The sequence below is a fragment of the Equus caballus genome, chromosome 14 (genome assembly GCF_041296265.1).
Source record: "Equus caballus isolate H_3958 breed thoroughbred chromosome 14, TB-T2T, whole genome shotgun sequence".
Lineage (NCBI taxonomy): Eukaryota > Metazoa > Chordata > Mammalia > Perissodactyla > Equidae > Equus > Equus caballus.
Window position 1 is genome coordinate 104,880,991 of NC_091697.1, and position 19,349 is coordinate 104,900,339.

Sequence of the window (19,349 nt, forward strand, 5' to 3'; positions counted from 1 at the left end):
TGCCCTTGGGAAAGCAGACCAAATGCTAACTGAGGCTGTGGCGTTAGGGGAAATGTTAGGAGAAAAACTCAAAATGTTGGCATAGGACGGCTTTCTTGTTGTGTTCGGCCAAGTCCCAGCAGGGAGAAATGTACTTTTTCTCTGTTGAAGCAAGTAGCCTTCAGAGATGGAAGAAAATATCGTCTTGCTAAGGAAAGCAGTTTCTGCCATTTTTTCTTTTTACTTTTATTGTGATACAGGTTACATACGAACAAGAGTGTAGAAAATATATATGTATGGCTTAAAGAATATTTTTAAAGTGAACATCCATGCGTTCACCACCCGTGACAAGTAATGGAACATTGCCAGCATCCCAGCCGCTCCATGTGCCATCCCACAATCACATTCCCCTACTTCCCCACAGAGGAAATCATTATTCTAACTTTGGGGACAGTAACATACTTGCTTTTCTTTATAATTTGACCTCATATGGATGTATCCTTGAAACAATATAGTTTAAATTGTTTTGAACTTTATATAAATGGAATCATGCTGATGGCATCCTTATATGACTTGCTTCTTTTGCTCCACACTATGTTTGTGACATTCATCCACTTTCTGATTAGCTATTTCCATCATTTTCACCACTGTGTAGAATTCTATTGTTTGAATATACATGAATATACAATGGCAGAATTTAACCATTCAACTATTGCCAAATATTTGGTTTATTTCCAATCTTTGCCTATTATAGTGCTGCTATGAGCATTCTTATACATGCTTCCTAGGGAACATGTTCAATAGTTTTCCCAAGGCATTGCATTAGTTAGGATTCTAGCAAAAAAAAATTTGTAATTTGAGATGAGTTTAAGAAAGGGGCTATTTACAAAGGTCGGGTCAGGTGTGGGGAAACCCAGGATAGTGCAGCACCCAGGGCTAATAAGAGCAAGGCTCTGTGGCCACCCCTAGGCTGGAGGAGCAAGGGAAGGAATGGATCATCAGAACCTGGAGACAGCAGAGTGCAGTATGAACATGGCCACCCACAAGAAGCTGTGAGCTTTGGTCAAGGGACCTAACCAGCTTGTGATGATCCTACGAAAGGGTACATGAGGGAATAAATACCCAACTTCATCTTCTTTCCTTCCTCAAATCTCCTGCACTGGCTCCCCCATAGCTGTGACGCCTTGCCAGACATAAAGCAGGGTGCGGAAGGGTGAGGAGTGGATCTGGAAGGCAAATGGAAGATACCCAGCAGAGGCGTAGACTCAGGGGTGCAGTGTTTGGGTTGCTGAGTGTAGGCAACTTCAAACTTGGGAGAGAAGGGCAAACTGTTTTCCAAAGTGATTGTTTTCAAAGTAAGAGTTCATTCACATTGCTCCACACCAACACAAAAACTTACTATCACTGGCCCCTTTCGTGTTTGTGAGTCTGGTAGGGATGTAATAAAACCTCTTTGTGTTTTACTGTTCATTTCATTGTTACTAAGTGGCTGAGAATGTTTTCAGATGCTTGGCCACTTGGATTTCTTTTTAAGTGAAGTGACGTATAAAGTCTTTTGTCCAAATTTCTATTGGCTGTCTGTATTTTTCTTACTGATTCATAGGAGTCATTTATATATTCTGGACACTAGATTTTTGCCAGTTATATGTGTTGCAAATATGTTTTCCAAGGTGGTTCAGAATATTCTGACCTTCTAAGTAGGTAAGATTATAGGTTCTTATTCTTTGTAGTTTTGCTATATTTTCTAAAAATGCCCAAACGAAATTATAATAAAAAAGAAAATGAGTTGAATGTATTAGATAAAACAAATAGGAAAGTATGTGGAGAGAATTCTGGGCAAACACAGTAAGAGTGAAAGCACCAGACGTAGGAAAAGAGTAGCAAAGTAAGGAAACCATTTCTATTGGCAAAAATGTCAATTAAACATTTTCAATTTTATTTTAAATTATTATTAAATATTACTAAATAACATTCAATTAAATGAATCATCTAAATGAAAATAATTTAGTATTTATTCTAATGTCTCAAACACAATAAAAATAAACTTGAGGCAAGATAGAAAACAAATAACATGATGCTTTCTAATTTTCAATACATTAAATCAGTGTTCCATTGAATTTAATCGTGTACAGAATTTACAGAAGTAAATCACACAATGAAGAACCACAGCTATACCTCTGTATTTGCCATCACACATAACATTAGGCATGAATTTGGCATGCTAATAAACAGTAAGCCTAATTTTAAACAATCAGATAATTTAAAGTCAAATTACCATTTGGCCAAAGACTGTGTGCGACCCTAATTTAGGCTGTTCCTAAAATATCATTTTCTTATAAATTCAGATACTGAGCTCTAAAATCTCAAACGTAGGAAAAGAGAAAACAAAAATATAAAAGAATAAAAGATGCAGTTCCTTAAAGGAGTAACAGAAAATGGCTTCCATCTTCATGTTTCAATTAAATAAGTGTTTTTTGATAAAAACTCTTATTGATAGCACAAAAGTATTTGGAGCAACTACTTAAGCTAACGTTATACTGCTAAGCTGTCTTCTTTCATGAATATTAATAAAAATATGATAGAAATATAACTAAGATAAATGAGATGTTTAATATACGTTACTCTTTTGAATTGCACATTTTCTCTAGAAGATTATAATAAAAATAAACTGAGTGTACAATTTATTGTTTTTTATTTTTTTGTGAGGAAGATTGGCCCTGAGCTAACATCTGTTGCCAATCCTCCTCTTTTTGCTTGAGGAAGATTGGCCCTGAGCTAACATCTGTGCCCATCTTCCTCTACTTTGTATGCGGGATGCCACCACAGCATGGCTTGATGAGTAATGTGCAGGTCCATGCCGGGGATGCAAACCCATGAACCCTGGACCACCAAAGTGACGGGCACGAACTTAACCACTATGCCACCAGGCTGGTCCCAATTTATCCTTTTTTATAGATTTGTGTAAAGTGCAAACAAAACTGCCAAGAAATGAAACACTGCCATTTAAAAGTCCTAGATAAGTACCTTGAATCTTAGACTAAATATTTTTTAGTGAACCAAGTGCTTATTCATAAGATAAAGAAACTTTAAATTAAAAAAGGTAAATGAATAATCATATTTTAGGCAAAATTCTTTTAACACAAAAAATAATACTACAATATTATTTTCCTGAACTTAAAACAACAAAACCACTGCTAGCTCTGCTACGCTAATATTCTTCATAGAACTTATGATAAATATTAATTATGAATGCTCATGAGGTATCTGAAGATACTAGGAGCTAAAATATAAATATACAAAGTTGTAGAAGGTACTAAGATCAAATATAGCAATCCAGTGCCGACGCAGTGGTTAAGCACTGAAAAATTCTTAGGCTAAAACAGGTCTGCGTAAACCTCTGAGCCCTTATAAATATGTTTTTATATTCGCTATAAAACATAATAGAGAAGGAAATCACTTTCTGATCCCATTCCTAATTTCTTGTTTAAAAATTATGTCTAACAGGACTGACATCCAATTGATGTACAATGGAAATAAAATTCTCATGCTTATCAAACAGATATATGGAAGTAAATTAGTATATACTCCATATTCATATAAAGGAAATGTCATTTGGGGAGGGATTATTGCACTTGCCTTTCACTAAATGAATCTGAAAACTTAAAATGAGGAAGAATAGATTCACTGATTATGACATAAGTTTCAATTAAGGATTAATGATAAAATGTTCAACATTCATTTAAAAAATACATCAAGGGTGTGTCTTGGATTGCTGGGTTTTACTTTCTTTGATGCTGAGTGCTTTGTCACCAACCCTGGCCTGGAATAAAAAAGAACACACAATTAAAATGCAGGAAGAGATTAAAAAATTCTTTTTGCAAATAATTGATTTAAAATTTTTATTTTATGATTTATAAAAGCAAATTTTAACATCTCCTAAAAATTAGACCTCAAAATTTGAGGTTTTATGAAAATCAGACCTGAAAATATGAGGTTCTATAGCCAGTTCTATGAAAACTCACATTAGCCATACCTTTTTGTTTTTGTTATAGTTTTCTGTACTCTTCCTGAGTTACCTTTAGAGAGAAGAAAAGTCAAGAAATTCTAAAATGAACAACATTGAAATAATTAAAAAGCTGTAAAAAGATTTAAAAAGTTAAAGCTGACTAATTAAACACAAAAAAACTTCCTTAGTGCCACACAGTTCATATTTATACATAGCAGAAACTAACTTTATACATAATTTCTTTGTAATCTACTTGTTTTATTAGTATTACACTTAATTTTATTTTTGAAGTTGGGCTAGAGTCAGGACGACTAAAGAAAACAAGTTAAAGAGCCTCTCTGGTTATGTAATTATAATTTACCACCGTGCCTTGGCAAATATTCTCTGAAGGAATTTCTTTTTTGATTAGATTGCCGAGCATCCTAAATGTCTGAGTTCATTCTGTGCTAAATCAAGCCCAAACCAAAGTTCTCCCAAATTGAAAATCTAACGGCTTCAGTTAGTTCTGACTTTGGAAAGTAACATTTTGCTAAATGGCAGCGTATACAAACTGTCCCTTTAATAGATGTGTTTCAGATTTAACAACAATCTCAATTTTAATAAAACATTTCTAGAAAATCAGGTACTTCAGAATGACTGCAAACTCACCGGTACTTTTGGTACTTTCTTTGGGTTGGTTAACTGGATTAACTTCATCATTTCTCAGTTCCTGGATAATGCCTTTATTTAAACAAATATCCACATGCACATTGAACAGGGTAAGATCTGAAGTCTTTTGTTCCAGGTTACAAACAGGACAAACTAAAGCTTGGACGGGCTCTTGCCTTCTTAAGGACTCAACATCTTCATCTTCCAATGAAACAGTACAAGACTTCTGATGACAGTGTTCAACATTAAATGGTTTGCTTGGAAGACTGGAACATTCCTCTTTGCTGTGTTTATTACTTAAGGCATCTACACCTTCTGCTTTAGCTGGGTTATCTATGGTCTCTACCAACTCTACACAATCTCCTGAAGTGGTTTCTATATTCTTCTGACGGGCTTTGTAATCCTGCTTCTCACAGAGTGAAAAAGAAGGATGTACATTCTCTTTCTTGTTAACTTCTGTAGAGGACGCATGTGAACATGAGGACATTTCAGAGTTCTCACTGATTGAAGGTGCATCAAGACACGCATCTACATGTTTATTAAAGGCTTCCAGACTGACGCTTCCCTGCTCCCTAAAGCAAACAGGACAAGTAAATATCTGACAGTTATCTGAATTCTCTGATGTTTCTAAATTCTCACTCATCTTCTGCTTTAAAACTTGGAATGATTGTGATGTCTGTAAACTTTTTTGATCCACAGTTTCACATTTAAATGTGTCTTGGTGACTCCATTTCCTTTCTGATCGTTTTTTATCAAAGAAACTCTTCTTATGAGACATTTCTAGAGGTTTTAGAAACTGATCTTTCTCAGTTTTCTCTAGTCTACACCCAGTGGCTGATGGGGTTTGGTTTCCAGCCTGTAAGAAGCCAATAATGCTCCTCTGTTGGTGTTTCTTCTCTTCTTCATTGGGAAAACCAGACACTCGCACACCTAAATTAAACCAACCAAACCAATTAATCAGCTTCAAATTCAACAAAGCCAATTCACTTATAAAGCATAAAAACATTTTGCATTATACTATTGTGACATATAAAAAAGCTGTTTAGGGAAAAATAACAAGCAACACAGTATATTTTCTGAATTAAAGGATGCTTTTTCAAAGCTGGTATTTTGAGTGGAAATTTACTTTCCTTTATAAAACCAGGTACCATTAAACACTATCTACTGGAGTTAGCATGATTATATAGGTCTTTCAATTAATATCTGACACATGACATCATCTGATACATGCTACAAATGATACCAATTAAGTAAGTGATTGGAGTCAATTACACAGACTCTTTAGCTCCTTATTTTTTCAACAGGCTTTATTTTTTTAGAGCAATTTTAGGTTCACAGCAAAATTGGGCAGAAAGTAAAGAGAGTTCCCATATACCCCTGTCCTGACCCGTGCAGCCTCCTCCACTGTGGACATCCTGAACCAGGGTGGTACACTGGCTACAACCAAAGAGCCTCTGCTGACACAACATCATCACTCAAAGCCCATAGTTTACATTAAGGTTCACTCTTGGTGTTGTACGTTTTACGGGTTTTGACAAATGTATAATGACATGTATCCACCATTATAGCACTATAGAGAATAGTTAACGGCCCTAAAAATCCTCCTTGCTCTGCCTATTCATCCCTCCTTCCCCTCAACTCTTGATAACCACTCATCTTTTCAGTGTCCCCATAGTTCTAGCTTTTCCAGAATGTCAAAAATGTGGGAATCATACAGTATGTAGCCTTCTCAGATTGACTTCTTTCACTTAGTAATATGCATTTAAGGTTCCTCCATGTCTTCTCATGGCTTGATAGTTCACTTCTTTGACCTGCTGAATAACATTCCATTGTCTGGATGTACCGCAGCTTCCATTCACCTTCCACTGAAGGACATCTTGGTTGCTTCCAAGTTTTGGCAATTATGGATAAAGCTGCTATTAACATCTGCTCTTTAGCTCTTTTAGTTAAGATATTTTATTTAATTGATTTCAGTGTGTGCTATCTTTCACATATGAAAGTAGGGCTAATGATCTACCTTTAGTAGTAAAGCTGACACTTGGAGTGCTGATCACAAACATTCTCACCCAGTTCACTTTGGAAATATGGTTTGTTTGCTTTTTTTTACCTTGTAGTGGCTAGAGACGTGGTTTTATAGCACCACAATCCATTTTTTTGTAATTCTGAAATCCAAAAAGCTCTCAAAATTGTAAGTGATAAATGGTTATTGATGACTGAATTGATGTGAGGCTATTTACAGTCTTTACAACTCAGTGTGAATATTTTTTTGTTTCGCTACAGAAATATTAATGTGTTTGATCATGAAGTGCTGCCTCAGATCTCAAAGGAATGTTATATAATATACTCAATAATATGCACTGAACTTGCTTTCTAAAATCTGAGAAGTTTTAAATTTTGAAACACCTAGCCCCAAGGATTTCAGTAAGCAGTAAGGAAAAGAACAACTTTAGTTGGTTCTTACTGGAATTAAACTAATGATCATGGCTTCACAGGCATCGGGTTCTAAGAATTAAGAAAAATGGCAGCAGCATAAGTACAACTTCCTAAACAGGTTTAAGAAGTAAAATGGAGGTGAGAATATTTCCAAAGTTGATTCTTTGGGAAAGTCTAGCAGATTTAAGGAAAAACAAGAAAAGAAAAGTCATACCCATAAGTCTTAATCTCAAGGGATGTGGAAAATCAGCATCAATTTCTGTTCTGAGTAGTTCTTTAGCAATAGCAAATATTTCTTCTGCAGTAGAAATAACTGATGAAACTGTAGATGCACGAGTTTTCACTTCAAAATTCACATTCTTCAGCTTAATGGTGACAGTCCTACCCTATGACAAACAGGATACATTATTATATATGGCTTTCCAACTTCTAGAAAGAAGTTATTTTACAGGTTAGAAAAATTCAGAAAGTTCTCTTATATATACATATAATATGGAACTGAAATCAATTATTTATAAAACATGGTAATGAAAATGGTCATAAAAGTAATTGAAATCTGGAAGTAATCTAAAAATCCCATTCTAGCCAATAATTATTACGCCCTCCCCAAGTGAATTCTTATAAAAGACCTTTATATAAAGGGCGAAGTTAACTGACCATTTTTCATTTTACCAAATTTTTTTTAGAGGTTAATTTGGTACCTAAAAAGGAAGGAAAAAAGTGTTTGTAAAGGGGCTTCACTGAAAAGTTCTTGTGGATAGCTCACACTTCCTGTGTGCCTACTATATGCCAGACACTATGCTAAACAATTTACATGCAAGAACTCCCTTTACAGTAAGTGTTTAATGGGTACAGAGTTTCAATTTGGGATAATGGAAAAGTTCTGGAGATCTATAGTGGTCATGGTTGCACAATATGAATGCACTTAATGCCACTGAAATGTAAACTTAAGAATGGTTAAAACGGTAAATTTTATGCTATGTATATTTCACTACCTCCTGGAGATCGTGACAGTGGGTTAGACTTATTGAACCACTTCTAAAGAGCAGAGTATGGAAAAGAAAAACCAGTAACTTCACAGTGGAGAAGCCGGCGAACATGACCTTAGCACAGTGACGAAGGTCAACACCACCTGTGCCATCATCTGGCTGTCACACACCTTGACAGGATGTGGTGAGGGGGACACTTCACCTCTGTGGTATTCCTTCTAAAAACCCACGACCCTGGTCTAATCATAAGAAAACCATCAGACAACCCAGATTGGGAGACATTCTGCAGGATACCTGGCCAGCACTCCTCAAGACTTTAAAGGTCATAAAAAAGAAGGAAATACTGAGAAACTATCACTGACGGGAGGAGACTAGGGAGACATGACACCAAATGCAATGTGGTTGCTGGGACTGAATGCTGGAACAGGAAGAGGACACTAATGGAAAACAGGTAAAATCCAAACAGTGACTGGAGTTTAGTCAACAGCAATATGCTAACGTCAATTTCTTAGTTTTGACAAATGTACTATGATAACACGTCAATAATGAGGGAAACTGGGTATACTGGAACTCTCTAGATTACCTTTATAATTTTTCTGTAAGTCTAAAAAAAGTTGAAAAAAGTTTTAAAAAGGGGCCAGCCGGGTGGTGCAGTGGTTAAGTTCAGTGCGCTCTGCTTTGGCAGCCTGGGATTCATAGGTTTGGATCCTGGGCACAGACCTACACTGCTCATCAAGCCATGCTGTGGTGGCGTCCCACATACAAAGCAGAAGAAGATGGGCACAGATGTTAGCCCAGGGCCACTCTTCCTCAAACAAAAAGACGAAGATTGACAACAGGTGTTAGCTCAGGGCCAATCTTCCTCACTAGAAAAAAAAATTTTTTTAAAGAACTCTCTTGCACTCGAGGTATAATGGAGAAGGATTATAAGAAAAATACTCATCAGATGTCTCATTCTTTGTTTTTTTTTTTATCATTATCCCCATTTTTTTTTTTAAAGATTTTATTTTTCCTTTTTCTCCCCAAAGCCCCCCGGTACATAGTTGTATATTATTCGTTGTGGGTCCTTCTAGTTGTGGCATGTGGGACGCTGCCCCAGCGTGGTTTGATGAGCAGTGCCATGTCCACGCCCAGGATTCGAACCAATGAAACACTGGGCCGCCTGCAGTGGAGCGCGCAAACTTAACCACTTGGCCACGGGGCCAGCCCCAACTTTTTAATACTTTTGTAGTACACTTTGTAATAACTCCACCTCTGAGTGTGTTGGAAAAATACCAGATATGGATTATTGTGAGTGCAGATTATAAAATACAAAGTTCAAAGCCTTCCAGGTTTTGTTCTCAGTGTATTAAGCAACCTGGACTAGAGCCTTGAAACAAAAGGCCTGTTCTAGAAGGTCATTGTCTGCCTGAGAAAAACATTAAAGGATGATTGGAAAGGCATTTATAATAAGTAAATACAGTTCTAGGGAAATCTTCTCTTTGCTTTATTCTCATTAGAGAATAAAGCATTATAACTGATTTTGAACTTGAATATAACTGATTTTGAACTTATTCAAATGTACTCCTGAGGTAGCATAAACTCCTCTGGAATTATACTGGAGCCATTCCACCCACACAGTTGCTTCTTCACACAATGACCTCATCATAGGCCTCAGATATGGGTCAAAATTGAATTTACCTCTATTGGGGATGGGGATACTCTTTCCTGACACTTGCCAATTTGTATTCAAATGCAAAATCTAACTCTTGCTTTAAGATAGCATTTTATTATTAAGAATTTTAAAAGCTAAGAGCATCACATCAAAATAAAGTACCTTAAGTCCTTCTTTCTGCAGATCTTGAGCGAGTTCACCGCAAAGTTCTTGGCACAAACTGTACTGTTCTTCTGCTTTACTCATCTCACTGAATGTCCTAGAAAGAGAAGAATGATTTTGGTGCACAAATGAAACTATAATTCAGGATAATCTAAGAATGATATAAGGTGTTTAAATGTTTTCAGATGAACTACGATATAATTAAGTAAAAACATCTAAGATCTACCTAAATAATGGAAGATCATTTATAGTTAAACTGATTAGCAAATGCATATACTCTCTCTACAGTATTTTTTAAAAAGATGATTAAAGTCACCAACACATAATGATTATGCCCCCAGAACTTACAACACATTAGGGTATATGTGTATACAGACTCTGCTGCGGAGGATTATTTTAAGAAAGTACAGATGAGAACATCATTCCAATTACTGTACAGGTATTTGCCAGAAGAGGAATACCTTCAAGTAGACTTAAGGGGTTGGTTCATGGCACCTAGGTAGACTTGTCAAATAGACAACTGGAAATGGAGGGCTGGTAAGATTAAATGTAGAAATTTTGAATTCACTTGCACAAGAGTGTTGAAAGAAGTTGAGAGGTCATAGTAACACAAAAGAGGAAGATACGAAAGAGAGATCAGGGTAATGAGTAAGAAACCCTGAGCAAATGACTATTCAGTGAAGAATCCCCCTTCTAACTCTGGCCCAGATACCCAGTTCGCCTCCCTAGCGGCATCCAGTGCTGCCAGCTTCCTATTCATTTGAGTTCCTCCAGAATACTCTATGTATATATAATGAAACAAGCAAACACTTACCCTCATTTTTTATACAAACAGAATATAAGACACATTGTTTAGCACCTTGCTTTTCTTAATTCTTTTTTTTTGAGGAAGATTAGCCCTGAGCTAACTACTGTCAGTTCTCCTCTTTTTGCTGAGGAAGCCTGGCCCTGAGCTAACATCCATGCCCATCTTCCTCTACTTTATATGTGGGACACCTACCACAGCCTGGTATGCTAAGGGGTGCCATGTCCACACCTGGGATCTGAACCAGCGAACCCCGGGCCGCTGAGAAGCGGAATGTGTGCACTTAACCACTGTGCCACCGGGCCTGCAACCTCTTTAATTCATTCTTATAAGAGTTCCCTATGAGTAAATAATTTCCTCATTTTTATATGGCAGCATAATATTCTAACTTAAAGATGTAAGATCATTTAACCAATACTCTATTTGTGGATATTTATTTTCAATCCTTTGCTATCATAAAAAAATGCAATGAATAATCTTGTATACATGTAAAATGAGGTGATTACCTCTGTCGAATGAATTCCTAGAAAAAGAACTGTGGGCTCAAAGTACCTGTGTATCTGTGATTTTGACAGTTATTGCCAAATTGCTTGCTCCCTGGGGTAGGCAAAATAATGGTCCCCAAGAACCTAGTACATTACACAGTAAAAGGAACTTTGCAAATATGTTTACGATGGGGAGAGCATCCTGAATTATCCAGGTGGATTCAACGTAATCTCAAGGGTCCTTATAAAGAAGGCACGAGTGTCAGAGTCAGAGAAAAATAAGATGCTGGGTTTGAAGATGGGGCCATGAGCCAAAGAAAGCAAACAGCCTCCAGAAGCTGTTGGTTGGGAAATGGATTCTCCCCTGGAGCCTCTAGAAGGAATGCAAGCTGCCAACACCTTAATCTGAGGACTTCTGACCTTCAGAACTAGAAGAGAATAAATTTTGTTATAGCACCAATGAGAAACTAGTATACCCCCTAGAGCTTTTTCATTCCCACAGTCTTGCCAATAGAGCATGTAGCATCTTTGCCAGCCTGACTGGTGAAAAAGGCTATCTCAGAGAACTTTTAATCTGTATTTCTTAAATTATAAAGAAGATCGGGAATATTTTCCATGTTTTAAGAGCTATTTGTACTTCCTTTTCTGTTAACTAATTAAACCTTTGTTCATTTTTCTATTGGTTTGCTGGCCTTTTCTAAAGAAGTATTAATATTAGTTAATATTAATATTCTTGTACAGTAAGTATGTTCTCAATAACAAAAGACAAAACGGAAGAAAAATCCATCAAATAGGACAATATTGTCTCACTTTGGGATGCTTTTTCCCCTTCTTTTCCTTTGATTGCTTTTTAATCACAGTCTAAAATAGCAAATTTATCAGTCATTTACTGAGTGTGTTGCCTTGTAAAAGTCATTCCGCTTCTCCAATCACAAATAATCTATGCGAAAAGTAAACACAACCTCATCCTATGTGAGTGGTCCTTAAATGTCTCGTGGAACTCCGGTGCTTTGAGGAGATAATTGAGGGACCCTCCAAACAACGACATAGTTCCCAACAATAAGCTTCCATAGAGAGTTCATCTGACTTCCCAACAAGACTGTAAACCACTAGGTCCCCTCGAAGCTCCCTTTCATCAATATCTTACTATTTGATGCCTATGCTCGCTCATTCACCAACATTTGAAGAGTTTCAGGAGGAATTTCCATTGTCGCTTCTTAAATTTCCCAAATAACTATTCAATATAATTTTTCTTATAAACAAGGCTAGAAATTAGGATTTGGAATCCTAAAATGCTTGGTTTTCACTGAATAGGAACAAAACCAACATTTAAAAAAATAACTGCAGTTAAATTTTTTCCCCTTGAGAGCACAGCAAGCAAAGACAATAAAGCATTGTACTGGGATATTTACTTTGGGAGCGTCAAGTGCTGAAAATTGTTACTTGGTTTGCAAACAGATTTTTTTATTTCAGTGATCTTTTACTAAAAGTTAAAATTAGTTAAAAATAACATGAATTATGAACAATTAATAATAACAAACATTACCTTTCAACGCTCCTGCTTTTCCTCTCTCCATCTCTTAAAGTGAAAAAAAAAAAGTTTTTATGTGCTTTCTCAATGCAGACTGAGTTCCTTTTAGTCAACCAAGAGGACTTAACATATCAATTACCTTATAGAGAGCTCAATCATGTTTTTGATTAAAATTCATACATCCTAAAAAACAGTGATTTTTTTAAAAATCTAAAACTAAAACTATCACCAAAGAATGTAGATAGATAAGATGCTAATATGATTACACACGTGATGAATCAAGCCTATATCTATTGAAAAGAACAATTGTGAAAACAGGCTGATATTATAAATTGCTTCTGTTAAAAGCCTGAATATCAAAAACCACAACTTATAAAAACCAGTAGAAGGTGGTAGCATATTGGCTTGCAGTTTTAGGATATAAGTTAATTTTGAATAACTTAATATTAATTATCTAGTTTTTGGCCTAGCACATTAACTTTGCTCTCCCATAGCCTATTCATTATTCATATATACCAACCTAAAGAATCATCTAGTTTGGTTGGATTCTAGTTGCTGTGATAGGAGTAGCTCAAACCAGAAAGCTGAAACAACATGTAGATTATTCATTTTCCAAATATTTACTGAACCTACTATGAATCAAGCACTGTTCTAGGCGTTGGGGATATTGTAATGAACAAAACAGACCAAGTGTCTGCCCTTAAGAAACTTATATCTAAGTGGAGGGAGACAAACAACAAATATGGAAGTAAATAAGGAATATGTTAGAAGTACTACAGATTAAAAAATAAAGCAGAGTAGGGGAATAGAGAATGTCGATAGAAGGGAAGGCAGGTTCGCTATTTTACATTATTATAAATTACCTACGAATTTCACTGAACAGCATTACCTGCATCCCTAAATACCAAAGGTTAATATGTGCCATGTTATACCAAGAACTGTATTGTTTTCAAGCACTATGGAAATAAAGAGAGGGTAATTCTTGGATTAAAGAAGAAGGTTTTATTTCCCATTATCTTCAAATACTAGATTATTTATAGTACTGTGATGTCTTTCTCTTATCTTTCACTATATCCACTCAAGAACAAAGTCAGCTAACAGTGGACTCAAAAGAATGAGGAGCATGGAGAGATGAGAAAAGCAATCCACAGACCTTGCAATCTTTATAAGATTTAGCAGGTTTGACTGGTTAATCAAACTTATTTTTATGCTTCCTCAGTTTTCCTTTAGTGTAAGTATAAGATTATAAAGGAGTTATTTTGAGGGCAGGCTGACAGGATGATGACAAAATTATAAAAATAGTGCCCAGCATCAATTTCCACGATTCCCATTTTTTTTACTCTCTTCTTGTTGTCCACCCCCAAGAGCGTACCCTCCTAGCTCTAGGATACCTCTTCTAAGACCTAGATGCAAGAGAGCCAGGGCCTCTCCGCCAGCTTTTCCTCTTCTCCTCGGCCTCTGCAGGGCTGCCCTGAGGCCTCTGCCTCGGGTGACTGCTGCTAACCCCTACCCTTGCCCCCAGGTCATTTTCTGTGCCCTCGCTCTGCCTTACTTTCTATCTCCCACAGTACTCTGTAAATGCCACCAGGGCAGGACTTTCTCCTGTTTACTGCTGTAATCCCCAGTGCCTAGAACACTGCCTAACACCAAGAAAGTACTCAGCATTGAATGAATGAATCATTTACAAAACTGGAAAAGAAAAGAAATATAGTTAGTTCATGAAGGCTTTCAAAGAACCATACATCTTAAAGGGTGAATTCTGGAATATGAGCCATCTTTCTTTGCTCAACAATCTGACCACCAGTACTTTTACACCCTGAACAAAACACAAGGCAGGTATAGAAAAGAAAGAACCTGCCATTCCTCTTGTCCATCTATCCAACTGCTGTAGCCAGCAACCCAGGAGTGATTCTTTATTCCTCTTTCCCTCTCCTCCCACATCCAATCTTTTGATTCTAATTCAAAAATTATACTCTGACTTGCACTAGCTTATAAGAATTTTAAAACATGTTATCCTTATAGCCTCCATCCCAATGCTTAAAATTGTAAGAGAAAGCAGGACCACACATATAGATACCTTGCCAGGTGTGTTGAACCGAGACCCATGGAAACGTGAAGGAACTGATGCCAAGATGTTTCAGAGAAAAGGAGAGAAAGTAATGCCCTCTGTTGGTAGAGTTCTGTACATGTAATAATTCCAAGGGCCTTTAACATTTTCTCTGTAACTTTGCCTATTCCAGAAACCTAGAAAAGAATCAATATTTATCATTAACACATTTTTAAATTAAGGTAAGAACTGAGATTATAATCTCATTATACCTTTTATAACTAATAAGAGGCATGAATAATGTGACTAGCTTCATAAGCCATGCAAAAAACCTCTTTAATTACTTTTTGGCTACATTTCCTAAACTAGTATTCCATGGACATTTAAAATTTAAAATTCCGGGGCCGGCCCAGTGGCGCAGCAGTTAAGTTCGCACGTTCCGCTTCTCGGTGGCCTGGGGTTCGCTGGTTCGGATCCCGGGTGTGGACATGGCACCACATGGCACGCCATGCTGTGGTAGGCATCCCACATATAAAGTAGAGGAAGATGGGCACGGATGTTAGCTCAGGGCCAGGCTTCCTCAGCAACAAGAGGAGGACTGGCAGTAGTTAGCTGAGGGCTAATCTTCCTCAAGAAAAATAAAATAAAATAAAATTTAAAATTCCGTGGAATTTTAAAAAGCATTAAAAAAGAGTTCTGTGGTCATATAAACTTGGGGAATGGTGGGAAAAACAAATTTAAAATGAACTTTTTGGGGCCAGCCCCATGACCGAGTGGTTAAGTTTGCGCACTCCACTTCTGTGGCCCAGGGTTTCACTGGTTTGGATCCTGGGCGCGGACATGGCACCGCTCATCCAGCCATGCTGAGGCGGCATCCCTCATGCCACAACTAGAAGGACCCACAGCTAAAATATACAACTATGTACTGGGGGTATTTGGGGAGAAAAAAGCAGAAAAAAAAAAAAAGATTAGCAACAGTTGTTGGTTCAGGTACCAATCTTAAAATGCACTTTTTATTGCAAGACTTCTGAATTTTTAAGATATTAACATTGTTGTCACCCAAGGATGGTAAATTCCAAAGTTATTTGACTACAGAAACTTTTGATGGAACAGCCATTCATACCTTGAAAAACATACTGGAAAACACTGCTTTATGGCTACACCTTACATATACTAAACAATTCAGTAATCATTATATATTATATGCTTTGACATAGCCTTTCTTCTGAGCATAGGAAAATGCTTTCTTTAAATTCACTCATATACATTACGTTGAGTGAGAAAAGCAAGCCCTAGAACATCAAATAGTATAATACAGTGCAATTATTGTAAAAAAAAAAAAAGCGTATATATGTAGAAAAATCTAGAAGCTTTAAAAAATAATAAAATATACCCTTTCTATAACTGCTGAGGAATCATTTTACCATTTGAAAGATATAGTATTTTGGTTTATTTTTGTCAAAAACAATTAAAATTCTAAATCTTTTTTAAGTATTGTACCTATTAATCTGGTAGCAATCTGGACTTCAGAACTAAGATAGCATATTAAGTTACAGAGGAAAGGACTCTTACAAGAATTCTTTTTATTTCTCTTCTTGGCAGGAGTACACTTAAAAGTCTGTTATCTATGACTTTCTTAAAACTTTTCAACAAACAAGCTTCCTAAGCCTCACTTTTAGGGTTTCATAGAAAGATTTCTTCCAAGTCCAATTCAATCACCCATTACAGTTTTTGCTTATTAACCACCGTTTCACAACTTTTCAGCAAAGAATGATTACTATCGTCCCAACACCATCTCTTCAGAACTCAGGGTCTATATAAACAGATGAGAAATGACATATAAGATCTCACCTTTCTGATGGGTAGGTCCTTGATGAAGTCCATCACAGCCTGTCTGTCGGGCAGAATTTGGTACTGTCCATTTGGTTTATTCTTATCACTGCATACTTTTGCTAACATTGTATTTGGAGCAATGCCTTAAAAGAAGAACACTCTGATGACTCCAAGAAGTTGATATGATGATTTTTAAGTGTGTGATGTCAATACAGAAAAAAAAATAACGTTCAGTGCAAAAGAATCTGAAGTAACGTGGAATGCTACTTTAAAAATAACACTTGATTACTATCTGTCTCCCCAGGGCTTGCTATGGTTTTAGGAGAAGGAATTGTATTAGTTATTGTGGTAGCAGAAATGAGGAATATTTAAATCTCCATAGTATTTTAAAGTCTAGGAGTAATTTCTGAGTTTAAGTGATATTATTTGTTTACTTACTATCTTTAGCATGAACACACAGCTGTCCTATAGAAAAGATCCAGAATATAACTTAGGATGGATACTTACTCTTTGAAAAGGTCTTTTGCACAGATTATCCACATTAAAAAAAACCCCCAAAGGTTCTGGGTTGTAGTGTTTTTTAAAACAATGATAATGAACTGTGTACATCCTTCATATGTTACCCACAAAGCAGATTACTACTTTTCAGAAAAGTGTTTTACAACAAGAGTCTGAATGATTAAAATAACTTGAAATAGCTATATTCAAATATGATCACTGAATCGTTCAGTTCAATTTTTATACACATCTTCCTAAAAGTTATTACTGATTCTCATGCTTTGGCGTAGAAAGAAAAGACCCAGCTAATCATAACATGGCTTTTATCAGATAATTTAGGGCCCTCACGATGAACATCAGTCTCCACGCTGAGATACAGTGATACGCTCACGGTATGTAGAGATTTTCCCTGCAGCACATGGTCCTAGATTGCCATGTTATTGGCTGGTGTTTCTTCTGTCTCCTACCTTGTGGCCATCTGGGGTCTCTCTTGCACTGCAATCCTGGACGGGGCTGAACTTTTCCACAGGAAAACTACTGAAGTATTATGCCCAAAACCAATTCAGACATTTTGTGCTTAAAAAAAGGATAGCTACAGGAGATTTATGATAGTTTTTTCCTTGGGTTCATAGGCTTTTCTGCTTAATTCCAACTTACCTTTAGGTTCTAGGCATTCTGAAGAGCCATTAGAAGTTGAATCAAAAACTGGTAAGTAAAATGTTACTGTATACTTTATAATGAGAACCTACTAATATTACACTTGAATTAGCCACTCTGAAATTATAATGATTGTAGCCAACAATATCCTTGTAAGTACCTGCACTGGCTGTCAGTGTTGTTTTCTGCTCGATTCTGAAACGAATTTCCTTTACCACTTCCTCGGCTGATGTTCCAAAAACAACTGAGTTCTGGAATTCTTGAGGATTATTTTGTTCTTCAATGTTCACTTGGGAAGGATTTCCTGGGGGCTGCAAATCAGGAGGAGTATCTTCAAAAAGTAGTGGAGAGATGGATCGTTCACACTCACCCAGTTTAACTTCCTTTCCTGGTTTATCTAAATTATAAACAGGAACAGTAATTCATCTCCATTTCAAGAAGTACATAATTCATAAATTAAGTTTCCCTACATTCTTTCTCAAGACAAAACAAATCTAGTTTAGTTTTGTTTCTAAGCAGCAAGATAAGAAATGCTATTTAGGGCCAGTCTGGTGGCATACTGGTTACGTATGTGCACTCTGTTTCAGAGGCTCAGGGTTCACAGGTTCAGATCCCAGGTGCACTGCTCATCAAGCCATGCTGTGGTGGCCTCCCACATACAAAATAGAGGAAGACTGCCACAGATGTTAGCTCAGCAACAATCTTCCTCAAGAAAAAGGAGGAAGACTGGCAACAGATGTCAGCTCAGTAACAACCTTCTTCATGAAAAAAAAAGAGAAAAAAAGAAAGAAAAAAGGAAGACTTTAAAAGAATGTTATTTATATTTTGTCATTGTTTAACAAAGAAGACTACGTTTTTCTTTTTTTTTTTTCTTTTTTTTTTTTTTAAAGATTTTATTTTTTCCTTTTTCTCCCCAAAGCCCCCCGGTACATAGTTGTGTATTCTTCATTGTGGGTTCTTCTAGTTGTGGCATGTGGGACGCTGCCTCAGCGTGGTCTGATGAGCAGTGCCATGTCCGCGCCCAGGATTCGAACTAACGAAACACTGGGCCGCCTGCAGCGGAGCGCGCGAACTTAACCACTCGGCCATGGGGCCAGCCCCAAGACTACGTTTTTCTTAAAAGGAATATTATCCATTTCCATAGTATACATTTTAAAAGGAAATATCTTATGTAAACCACACTAATTTTTGTATCTAAATTAATTGAAACCCAGAACTGGGTTTAGATTCACATTACATTTTTCTTCAAAAAAAGAAATAAAAGCTTTTTTTCCCCTTTAGTCATCTCTGGGGGGAAAAAAGAACCTTCTTATATTAGAATTTAGGAATGAGGAAAAGGCATTAAGCAATCTAGAATAATTATGACTGAAAAATAAGTTTTGTTTTTAGAGGGGAAAAAAAATTTTCTTCATTCATGGAAGGAACTTTTCAGATATTAAAATACTCCAAATTTTCTTCTTTCAGGTGCTGATTTAAATTTTGACTTACTTGTTTATAAAGTATCACTTCACTAAGGGCATATTTGAAATAAATGTAAATTACTTCTGGAAGTTACACTTCTTTAAACATACAAACGGTTAAAGTCTCATCAGATTAACCATGACCCAAGTTCAAGGGAAAGA

The 19,349-nt window shown here is 36.5% G+C and overlaps 1 protein-coding gene across 2 annotated transcripts in view; it reads right to left on the bottom strand.

Moving 5' to 3' along the window:
* Window positions 1–1,894: 1,894 nt before the first annotated feature.
* The window catches only part of POLK (DNA polymerase kappa), a 73,336-nt gene continuing 55,881 nt past the window's right edge, over window positions 1,895–19,349 (bottom strand). Inside the window, exons 7-15 of one of the 2 annotated variants that reach the window (XM_001504675.7) lie at window positions 17,888–18,124; window positions 16,591–16,715; window positions 14,770–14,936; window positions 12,708–12,740; window positions 9,872–9,968; window positions 7,281–7,452; window positions 4,634–5,563; window positions 4,013–4,055; window positions 1,895–3,799 (exon numbers count right to left, since the gene is read on the bottom strand). In XM_001504675.7, coding sequence (XP_001504725.2) covers window positions 3,715–3,799; window positions 4,013–4,055; window positions 4,634–5,563; window positions 7,281–7,452; window positions 9,872–9,968; window positions 12,708–12,740; window positions 14,770–14,936; window positions 16,591–16,715; window positions 17,888–18,124 — 1,889 coding nt within the window. In that variant the 3' untranslated portion in view covers window positions 1,895–3,714. The remainder of the gene's footprint in view (window positions 3,800–4,012; window positions 4,056–4,633; window positions 5,564–7,280; window positions 7,453–9,871; window positions 9,969–12,707; window positions 12,741–14,769; window positions 14,937–16,590; window positions 16,716–17,887; window positions 18,125–19,349) is intronic. The other variant, XM_070234671.1, reaches the window with a different exon arrangement.